Source organism: Lingula anatina, chromosome 3 (genome assembly GCF_051362555.1).
Source record: "Lingula anatina isolate TDL-2025a chromosome 3, LinAna3.0, whole genome shotgun sequence".
NCBI lineage: Eukaryota > Metazoa > Brachiopoda > Lingulata > Lingulida > Lingulidae > Lingula > Lingula anatina.
In genome coordinates, this window is record NC_141769.1 from 3828860 (window position 1) to 3841345 (window position 12486).

At 35.4% G+C, this 12486-nt stretch overlaps 1 protein-coding gene across 2 annotated transcripts in view; it reads right to left on the minus strand.

Moving 5' to 3' along the window:
• The window catches only part of LOC106152443 (discoidin domain-containing receptor 2), a 64403-nt gene that overhangs the window by 18941 nt on the left and 32976 nt on the right, over nucleotides 1-12486 (minus strand). For both annotated transcript variants that reach the window (XM_013526022.2, XM_013526028.2), the window contains 2 exons: nucleotides 5325-5466; nucleotides 360-449 (listed from right to left, as the gene is read on the minus strand). In XM_013526022.2, the coding sequence (XP_013381476.2) occupies nucleotides 360-449; nucleotides 5325-5466 (232 nt within the window). The remainder of the gene's footprint in view (nucleotides 1-359; nucleotides 450-5324; nucleotides 5467-12486) is intronic.

Below are 12486 nucleotides of genomic sequence, written 5' to 3' on the forward strand. Positions count from 1 at the left end.
CATAGGGCAGCCCACACTTTGGAAGCGTGTATTTTCCAGCCAATCTCTTTGATCTATACAATATTGAAAACAAAAGAAACTCTTCATTTCATGAACGATGGACTTTACATGTGTGAAACAAAAATACTCATATTATGTTGGTGGTTGAGCCATGTCAACCCAATGTTGAAAGTCAATGCCAGCTGTTAGAAATCTAATGCTGAGTTGGGCCACTGTTGATCCAATGTTGAAAGCAAATGCCAGCTGCTGAAAGCTTATTTGTCACCACCAACCCAAAACAGCATGCACTTTTGTAAGAGACAAATAGCGACCTCTATGGTGAGAGTGCATGTTATCAGAGAGTTAGTCGCTAGGCCTACCTCGTGACCCTTTCTATCTCTGAAACGCATCCATGGGCCATCCTCCTCCCTCTTGTATTCCAACAGGTATTTTTCCATATACTCTTGACCCTAAAATAAAAAAGATGAAGAAATTGGTGAATAACATTAATCATCAATGTCACTTTCAACATACATAAATAATTATAAATTCTGGATTCAACAATAATAGTAACTACATGTATATAACAACCATTGAACAATTCTTTGCTCAATGATAACAATGTTTTTGGGCATAAATCAACAAGATAACATTGGATGTAATCAGCATCAACATCAGTATCATCATCCATAAAACGTTGCTTTTAACAAATCTGTTAAATGGTGTATTTACTAATTTGTATGGATTTTGACTGCCACTTATGTTTTTTATACTGTTGGCTGGTTATTCAATAATGGTATTCATCAATTATATGAAAAATTTTACCATGATGATTAAACAATAATTAGGTTGATCACATAACATTTGTCATTGTGTGAAAAATTCTACCACTCAAAAACATGCCACTGACACTTTAAGCATTATGTATCACTTATTTCATTCCGTCAGTGTTGCGATCACTGTACATTAAAGATAAAGTGATCTGTCCCACTCAGATGACTAACTCCATGACAGGAATGAGTTGGTTGCATGAGGACTGAATGAGGAAATTTAATTACTGGTAATATAGACAGACACAGCTATCGGGACAGGCACCTCTCCCTGGTGTTGCATTTGAACAACTTGTTTCTTTTTTTTCTATTTTTTTTTACTTCCTAATAATTCAGGGCTGGTGGACTCAAGATAACACTGTTTAGCAACACTGAAAATGTGGGTTCAGACCATTTTCAGCAAGAAAAGACAGGATTTTTTTCTTTCATTATAAAGCGATGGGTGTGATCATGTTTCAATACTGAAGGCATTGATTTACTGACAGTTTTCTGTGTTTTGTTCATCATTTTGCATGCAATGACTTTCAATGGTGATAAAGTCACAGCATGGTTATGTTGACATCTCATGTACTGACCTAGAACTACCTCTCAAATGCATTTCAGATTTTCTTACACAAAAATGGTTTTGCGGGGCATGATGTGTATGTCCATGCACATGTGGGGGCATGCATGCTTGTGTGTGTGGGCATACGTGCATGCTATTGCCTGGATGTGAGGTAAAGAACCAGAACATTTTTTAAAAAGATTTTTACTCTTTTTGTGTTATTTTAGAAACCTGAAAGTCTGAAATAACAGAAGCTTACCACACTTGCTCAAAATCATGGCTTATCAGCATGGCTGATTGATTTTTATTATTCTTTGTAGCAACATGTTGCAAAATGTGGAGGTTTTTCTTTGGGAATTAAGAAAGAGCAGGAAATTGCTCAAAGATCAAGATTCAACCTGCATTCAAAAGGAGGCAAGATCAGCGATTTGTTTGTTGTGATCAAATTTCTGGTCTTATAGAAGACTTCACTCATATTATCATTTTGACAACAGGAAATTCTTACAATAAGACATTTGTAGTTTCATGGTAATGAGTAAAACTAGCATTTGAAGTTACATCCACAATCATCTAAAATCTATATTAGAGTTTTAATATATTTCTGTGACATATGACCAGCTTTATGATATAATCTTAAATTTCTATGTACTCATTGAATCAACCTGATGAATAACTTCCAACATTTGAAATTTTAAGCTTCACCAGAAATAATGCATTTGGTCCAGCCATCTCCATAAAAATCCATTCCTCTGTTGCTATGATTAACTAAGCTGTGTTGTTTTTCATTTCCGTCCGTTTGATCCTCATTTTCTGAGCAAGAATTATGGATTTCCGCCTCAGGATTTGTGCTCCCAAAATATGCACAGAATCAATTCAGAACAACAGCACTGGTCAGCAAGGATATTGAGCCGAGAAATACTTCCTTCCCCACACCACATACTGATTCAAAATGCTCCAGGTCTTAATCTGCTTTTCAATATTTTTCTACTGGGGTTACAGAATTCTACAATGTACCCCATGTCACTGTGCAAGACAGAATTTGGATAGAAGTTGTATTTTTAAGCATCATCTAGTTGCTCCTTGGAAAACAATCTCATATTTCATTGTATCCCCAGTTATGTGGTCATACATGAAGTGAATTGGTGCTTAATCTCAGAAAGTTGAACTTGAGGAGGATTTTTAAAATTTGTCAGAATTTTAACTGATGAAATTGCAAAATTCATCATATTTTACTACATGCCCTCAACAGGAAAGAATGCATTCTGCATTGTTTTGCAATGTTATATAAAACAAATTGATACAGTCGCCATTACTGATTCAATACCCCACCTTCTGATCTTATTTTCCCTTTTTCAAAAACATTTTGAGCAATGTTTCCAGGTTTTCTGATAGTAAATTATGTTGTAATCTGATGCCTCATGTAATGTAGTTTTACTTCCAGATAATATATCGTCCAAACGGCAACAAAATTTCATGTAATCTGGCAAAATCCATTGTGGTGAAATAAAGCACTGGGATTTAATTTAAAGACATATTAGTCATTGTCTTGTATCAGTGAAACTATATATTTTCATGGCAAAATTACAGGATCTGTTTTAGATTCTTTCAATTATTCGGATAATTGTATCAACGGAGCATATGGCTGAGGCGCAGGGGAAGCTACTGCTGGCATGATAACTGTCAGATTTATGGTAGCGTAAATGTTATCGAACGCATAAAATTGTATTATTTTCAATAGGGGATGCTATCTCCTTTTCCAGTAGAGGTTTATCTTCTAACACTTGTGCTACACGGCATGAACTTTATCTGCTTACTGCAAGCAGACTCAGTGTTAAGAATCAGTCAGATGGAAATTCGTTTTCTTCTTAATAAAAAATCTTGATTTCTAAGATAATCATCTCCAAAGCAGCTGTTCTGAGAATTCTGCTGGGAAATAAACATATTTCTCAGAAGAGGTTTCAAAACACTGTTGAATACACAATGGAAAAGTAGTATTTATACACTGCTTACTTTTACCTAATCAAATTCAGCTTAAAGCTTTTTTTGAAAAACAAATACGATCTTGTATTGGCATTTTTGGATTAAAGGCTTCTTTCTTTTACAATTTCCTTATGGATACCATATAGGTTTCTTGTTAAACATGATGGATAATTTCAAATAAGGATACCAAAAATAAGAAAGGTGCCACATTATAGCACATTTGACACGGAGCGTTATACATTAGCAATTAATTCTGAACCAGTAAAATTACTTTTACCTAATCAAATTCAGCTTAAAGCTTTTTTTGAAAAACAAATACGATCTTGTATTGGCATTTTTGGATTAAAGGCTTCTTTCTTTTACAATTTCCCTATGGATACCATATAGGTTTCTTGTTAAACATGATGGTTAATTTCAAATAAGGATACCAAAAATAAGAAAGGTGCCACATTATAGCACATTTGACACGGAGCGTTATACATTAGCAATTAATTCTGAACCAGTAAAATTAGAGAGAATGAACTTCATTGTCTGGCTATAACTGTGGCCTCCATGCTCACTATGGCCAATTTTTTAATTATAAACTAAAAGCAAGAAGACCACTTATGGAAAATTTGGAAGGAAGTAAAACCCCTAGAACTGAATTAAATGTTAGGAGGTCTCAAAGTGTACCAGTATAGTCTTTATTGTGTACTAGTCAGAACTTGATGTAAAAAGGCATTCAATAAGAGGAATTCTTGTACCAGTACCCAAGTATCAAATGAATTCTATATAGGGACTGCACATATTTAAAACAAAATAAAACAAAAACATTTTCAACATATCCAGGGACGTTCCTGCATTATGTCTTTGCTGCACTCCTAAATAATGATAAGAAAAAGACATGGGTTTCCTTTTTGTGCCAAGACCTTGAGACCCTTGCAGGTGAGGCTTTGGTCTTGTCATGCGCACAGCTCCCCCTCAGGGGAGTTGGCACAAGCACTGGTAATCTGTACCAAGACAATTTCTATGTTCAAAGATGTCTCTAAGGACCCAAAGTTATTTTTCCAAATCCCAGTTGACATGCTAAGAATCCAGGGGCTCTTTATCAGAGAAATGTTTTATCACTATTGAGTTTTAACTGTTAAATTTTGAGTGTTTGTGTATAGGTATGGCATATGTATATGAACAAGTTTAATGGTCAATGCATAAGACAGAGATGCCCTTTGCATTTTGACAACTGTCATGCATAAATGTATAAGCAGTAACATAAATAAGGATGGAATAAAAGGAAAAAAGGTACAAAAAATATTATAAAACAGACAAATCCAGGAAAAATGAACACTGAAAATAAAAGCATCTTTCTAAAGCATTACATAAGAGTTATGACTAAATGTGAAAGAAATATGGCTCTTTTCAGTAAGAAAAATTCTGCAATACAATAAATAAAGAATAATTAAAACAACAACAACAACAATAGCATCTTTCCAGAGCGTGGCAGCTGTAAACTTCTGAAGGTTAATGCAGCTGGGTTCTTCTTCTATTGATTTTCCCCTGAAGCAATTCTGTTGCAATATTCCGTCCTGTAATATGCTGTCATTGACAGATGTGCTCAGAGCACAGACAACACTGGTAATTCACATTAAAACTCCCCCATCTATCAAGAAAATGTGGCATGTTTTCAGACTCTGGAACCCCTTGCCTGCAGACTTTTCTGTACTTTCTATCAAAGCAATGATTTTTTTTATGTTAAATGTTGGCCATTTCAATGCGCATGCATTTTCATTCCATGGTGCTATTTAAATTTCCACAAATTTAATCATTAAAATATAGTGTAAGAAGACCCATAATATTTAAATGTTCAAAGTATTTTATTGATAAGGTCAGAACTCAGAAGTTATCATGGAAAATCAACAGAATGTTTCACACAAAAAGAGATTTTCTACATGGTCATATTTGTTAAGTGTGTGTTAGCGGGTATCTGTGTGTATGTGCATGCATGTATCACTAACCTGCCCATTTCCAAACCGTCCCTGGGTCTCCACCAACGAAATCACGTGCAGAGACTGGAGGTCGATCTGAAGAAACTCATAAACGTCGGCCGAGATCTGATGGAGTGGACACCATGCGCCCCCTTTCTGGTCTGTACGAATTCTGAGAATACAGAAACAACAGAAATGGTTAAATCATAATTAATTTTGATAAAACAAATTAAAGCATTTACTCAAAAGTTTTTCAAACTATTGACTTATTGAATACATTCACATTTTATACTGGTTTCTTAAGGCAATATTGCATTTATATATAATACACAGAAATTATATATCAATATTTACAGAACAAATGTCAGAAAATATCGAGCCTTGACAAATTTCAGATCATACACATAAGGGACGTTGGTTTTCTTATACATCAGATCAGTCACTCATTCCATTATGATTCAAGAGCCGAAGCCGCTCAATCCATTAGGAGGAGGACGTCACGGCCCAAAACTGATTGGTGCCTAAACTCAATGAAAAAGCAATATCTTACTTATTCCAAGGAAGTTTCCAGGGATTTGCCTCATAATGAAAGAGGAAATCTATCTCACACTAAGGGATCCAGGGGTCAAGATAATAAGATCACCAACTGACCCTCAACTTCACTGAATTATCATTCTGCTACAAATTTGACACAGAATGTCAGGTCTAGAACTGACTACTAGCACAGATGGCCTCATGTTAGATTGTGGAGATCTGATGGAACAAGATGAAGATAGCGTAATCTCAATGAGATGAAAATAACCAACATTGGGATATTAGCCCAGGTGATACCAGAGTTATCTCCACACAGGGCATGTTATGTTATATAGTAATGTTATATCAAATTATTCAGAGAAAACTGCTCCTGAACTCGACTCATCTTCAATGCTCTACGAGATACAGTAAAAAAATGCTACGTGCAAAACAAATAAATGTATGTGTACCCTTACACATATGAAAATCACTTTTCAATCCAATTTTGTTTAGTGGCTATAAATTCATTGAAGTTTAAATTGGACCAGATTTGCTAATAAATCTAAGTGCCCATCTTCTGGGCCATCTCAGCCAATCAATAACCCTACTGAGACACTCGCCTCTGATAAAATGGCTTCCAAAACTCGATTATGATGAGCGGTGGAACCCCTGCCAATGTCAAAGCTCTGTGAATTCACCATCTCCATGTTCTAACTGATAGTGTGGCAATTGATTGGAAACTTGAGCCTAATATTATTGTCCGAAAGGTGAAACCAGGTAAACTATGCCCCATAAACAAGGACAGCTTGTGCTTTTTTTCTCTACAATTTGTAAACTGAATAATTATGGCTGGTTTTATGTATCACATCACAAAGAAATGTTCATAAAGGACTTTTTGTACAAGGAAAAAGACAAACAACATCAAAGTTATCGGCAGTAAACATGCAGTCCATACACATCAGTGAGGGATTCTGTTCACAGTATCATTTTAATTTTCATTACAGCCATTTTTTTTAGCAATCTCTAATTCTAAAAACCCTTCATACAATATTCTATCTCAGGGGAAGTACAGTATTTGGCCAAGTCACCAATTTTATGTATTTTTATTACCACGGAAATCAAGTTTATCATATTTATCATGAAAAAAAAAAATACTTGGCATGAAATTGTTTAAAGGAAGGAACTTGTACCAATTTAGTCACACATTAATCAAAATAAACAACATGAAAAGAAGTAAATGAGTGCACCTCTTTCATCCTCCATTATCGAAAAAAAAAAAAAAACAACAACAAAAGAAATGATATGAATTGTATCAAAATACTTAGACAAATAATTGTTGCAATCATTGCTGTAAATTGTTCATATCAAAGCCTTTGTGCAACAAACTCAATATTGCAAGCATGGAAGACTGCCATTGTATTCCCATTAATCACATAAAATGGCATAATCATTATCGATTAGTCATTAATACCATTATAATAATAATTATTGTTGTTATTATTCATTTCCCTCAGAAATCCCTGCCACTGATCAATGTACTTTTCTTTGAAATTAAGCTCTGGTCCTGGGCATTTCTGAGTCCACACAAAGAAGATAAAACCTAATCAGATATATATTGAATTTCTTGAAACCTGATAATCCATTTCATGTTTTTGAAAAAATATTGATAACTGATAGCAAAAATGCACTAGTGTATTCTTTGCATATCTAAACTCAACATTTGACCTGGTTTTTCTTACTCCTTTTTCAAGACAAAAAGAAATTGAAATGTATATCCATTTTAATTTGCTTTTATTTTGCTATACTTCATTTTTATTCACTGATAAAATTGGCATCATTTTTTTTTAATTTTTCACAAGGCAACTGGGTCTCCAGAGACAACACAGTCGGCACAGTTTTTACAACATTACAAGCATGACTTCCTACAACAACATAAAAATGTAATTATAAAGATAATTGCAACACTTGGCGAGGAAAGAGCAGCTGAGAAAATCCAGTTAGTTACATATCGGATGCCGTGCAAGGCATAACAAAAGGAAGTCCTTTAGTATCTCACCTGGGATGTACAGCTTCTGAGTCACGTTGACAGACAGATAATTGCATTTTTCAATTTTTCTCCTTTTTTCTTTTTTTTTCTTAGTTCTGTCCGAGAAAGTAACAGCCCTTTTCATTTAGCAGAAAACAGACTCTTTCTTCCCATCTTTGAAAACTGTGTTTATAACAACTGTTGAACTACCAAAAGGTCTTTACAAAAAAGTTTTCTATATGTCTTATTTTTGCTTTCTACAAAAGCTTCTCATATTCAGGATAACATCATACAGTCTCTATAAATAAACAATAGATCAGTAGCAATGACAGTAGCATCAAGTTCAATATTAACTGGGTTACTGTAGATTAATTTTGTTTATGGCGGCCCAGAGGGTTTGTAGCAAGAAAAGATGCATTCAGACAAGTTTTAAGTTACAACAGTCTAAATGACACCATACAGACCAAATTATACAGCAGAGACTAAAATGTTTGCATGACATTAGGTCTAAATGACAAAGCAATCCCACTTGATCTCCGGCATGCAAATCCCTGGTGAATTAATTCAGTTGTCTGCTTCCATGTAGAAACTGTTTTTAAGTTTGAAACACATCTAAATGCAGCTCAGTATACCATGAATTCCTAAAGCCACGGTGCTATTGATCATGAATAAATTGCATTTGGGGGACTCTACTGAGAAATCAGACATTGGGTGACACGTAAACCCAGACTTCCCCCTTAATCTGGTTGCGTATTAAACTGCTGACATGGGTGAGAACCTATCAAATCTCTGCAATTAGGAGGAAAGATTTACTCAAATAAAAAAGATACAGATTTTTGGGAGGCTTAAGGGCAGCAATGTCCGCAGTTTTATAAATATTTCCAGTTTCATGAAGGGTTTTACTTGGGATTCCTCCTTAATAGCAAACATTGATCATGCAAAACTGAAATTAATTTTTCATTTGTCATTTACACTGCTTGTCTGTCTTATCTAAGATGACTTACATCACAAATGTATTATTTAAAGAATTTAAGATAATTCCTTGAGTTAATACACAAAATGAGACATTCAGCAATCTTATGACTCATACCCTAAAAAGAGAATTTGAGCAAATACGAAAACACGAAAACATGAGCAAACAGACTGAGTGATAGCAGAGCCACAAATGCATCTCTTTTTGTAGGAAAAACAAACATGTCCTTTGCCTGGTTCCAAAGAGGTACTACTGATCAAAGAGGAGTATGTCAATTGCCTCCAGTTTATGTACATAGTGCACAAAACCTTATGGAGTAACAACAGCAAAACTCAGCAACAAAAACAAGCTTGAACATAAAAATTGCGTCTGGGGGTCCCTTTTTTGTGCGACTTAAACACCATGACCAGGGGGGAGGGTACCTTACTCTCGGTGGATTGTTCAAAATATGTCACCATGTCGTGGACGGTTGATCAAAGAGTTGGGAACATTAGTGAACATTCCATGACTTTTAAGCCACTGTTGTTCAACTTGTCCCATCTGATCTTCATTCAAGAAAAGATTTTATGTGATGGATGCGCCTCGGTTCTGCTTTCTGAACACAAGAGAAGAGATCACAATGTCATGGTACCCGCTGAAGAGATTCATATCAAAGTGTCTCTTCCCTTGCCCCCACATTCATCATGGAGATTTTTAATAGAAACTTTGGCCAGAATTCCCCCAAGCAAATCATCCAGGCACTTCAAAAGTCACTAGATTAAAATAATGATATATTTCATTCCAAGCACTTTGTGGTGAACTGTTTTCAAGCCAAATGATTGTCTTACTGCAAGTCCACGTCTTCTGGAAAAATACTACTTCATAAACACATTTTTTCAGACTGCGTATGTATGGTTTATAGCATTTTAGTGCTTTATATAAATCAAAGTTATTCTTTCTTTTAGATAATGCAATCTATTTTGCTGACATTCTGTCTCCCTAGTGAGCAGGAAAAAGCTAGTGAGAAGGCAAAAACAAATTTAAACGAAATCCATTTTTTTTAGCTCTTGGCTAAATTTTTACTGTGCGAATATAGAAGCCAAAATATAAATACGAAGAAAAATATGTTTTCTCTGCAGCAATACAAGTCAAGAATTGCACACACACTTATTGCACACAGACAAACATTAAGGTATCATCAGCCTTCTCAGTACAATGGGCCAAGCCAAATTAAATGCTGGAATTTAATGACCAGTTCTTATTTTTTTCTTGAGGCAACTGTAGAGATGAAAGCGATAGTTTGCTGTCATCAAAGTTGATAAAGCATAGCCATGACAATCTGATGCCCTCTTGGACAAAGGCTGGCTTTTCACTTAAACATCCCATAAGTAGCTTCCCCACTAACCCCAGGGCAGATCTGTGGCTCAACTACCTAATTTGCTGACCTTGGGTATTGGCACAGGTTAACTTCAGTAATGAAGGGTATGTCATTTTTTTCCACCAAAGTCAGCACACTTTGAGAGTGTTCCCATCATACAGCGCAGTATGTGGTCCTCTTTGAGGGACATCTTTGTTGAGTCTTTACCGGGTAAATGATGCATTCTTTCATCAGATATTTTATTCTCCTGTTTCACTTAGGCATTCAGAGCAGACATTTTGGAAGCTCCCTGTCAGACAAAACAGGCCTTTATTTGCAGTAAGGACCAGTCAATCAGTATTTAGTAAGGCAGGCTATTGTGCTAATCCTATCTGTTCTGTAGTACTCCTCTTCAAAGAACTTCCATCTCCCGTTACAAAATGAGCTTTTTACAAAGGTTAAAACTGATAGCTGAGGATCATGTGTGGGAGAAGGCTGGTCATGGGTGACTTCACAGTTTTCAGAACAGCACACAGATCTGTTTATCACTTTTCTCAGTACAGATCAAATGACACTTCTTTCTTTGGCTTTTTATGATGATGTCTACTAGGCCTAACAAGAGAAGTTTTTTTTTAAAGAAAAACTTGACTGAAACTGTGGGAAAGGGCCGCAGAAGAATATACCACCCTTCCCCTGTATTTTGTAATTCATCATCATCAACATTGTCTATAATAATTACACAGGTTAAGGCAAATTTCTTCTTGAAATAAATGACCCCATGGATCATTGACTTCTCAGACTTATCAATCTCCATATTCTAAAGAGTGCCGCCACTCTCTTGACACATGTAATCAATCCACTATTATCTTATTACAACAATGATCTACCTTAACACAACAACAGATGTACAAGAACTAAGCAGACTCATTAATACACAATTATTTCACAGTTCATGCAAAGAGCCATTTGTTTGGGAAAATTGCCATCTGATGTGAAGATTTAGGTGCCCATTAAGCTGCTGACCAGTCGGATTAACTCAGCTGGACGTGGGTTACCTGGGAAGATGGACTATAGACGACCATGTAGTCACCTTTCTGATATTTATTCTGGCAGTTGTGGACAACAGATTATGACAGTTTTGAGGTGGTTGCACTGTTGTCCTACCTGCAGTCTCTGAGACTTTCTGTCTCCTGTTTCACTTCCCCTATGACATATTGAGAATAACAAACTGGTGCTTCAGGTAAATGTATAAGAAATATCGGTCTGTAGAAATACTGCTTGTAGCTGTTTTCGATTTAACATGCCATACTGATAAGGAAAACTGTAGTACCTGTATATCATTTCCCATTTTATGTTATTTATGTGAAATTTTTTTTCTTGAAAAGAAAATCCATTTTACGCCATTACAAAAACAGACCTGTTTACATCCACTTTATGTTTTTTCTTGTCAAAAAATTCAATATACCAGCAGCAACAAGACATTTAAATGACAATCTGAAAATAAAAGATGGCATTGGTGCTCTACTGGTGTGGAAATGGGAAATGTCAAGGGGCCCAGTTTCCACATAAACCTTTTTATCTGCCTATTAATTCCCCACAAATTATGACCCCAGTGCAAGTGTAGGTGAAATAATAGGTAACCTTTCACTTGTCGCAATTACCAGCCCTTTATGAAGCAGATGTTTCACAAAGTCGGAACACATTTCCTTTTAGAAACTAGGGGCTTCAAAGACCAATGGGTGTAATTCTGCCATGAAATTGGCTCGGAAGGTATAATCTTGGCCCATTATGGAGAGATGGTTGCCCAGTCATACAAAGAATTATGGTTCCAGTGATTACCTCAATTGACTGCAGATAAAAAATACAGAGGACTTACAAATTTGTCAGACACTAGGGAAAAAAACTGTATTCAGCCCATATGTTCATTGCAAATTAATCTAATATTCACTTTTGTTTCATTAATTTATTACCTCATCAGATGGATAAATAAATCAGAAAAATATATTGCATTAAACCTAGGCATAATCAGAAAAGCTTTGCATAATTCTGAATCAAACGGCACACACAGTTTTTATTTTAAAACATTAATTTGAAATATTTTCCCATTTCAAAGTTAAACTACCCCTAAAAAGACTCCTAGCATTGTTAAAATGCTTACTGTTCTGTAAGAGAAAAGATATCATGTGTCAAGTCTGGGACAAGCAGCTGACATGCTGCTGATTACTTTGATGAGTTTCATACAAAATCATTGAACCAACTTAATTTCAAGAGGAGAAAAAAAACATAACCAGCTAGGACGGTGTTGAAAATACAGCAAGCATGATAAATGGGCAATTCAATGGGG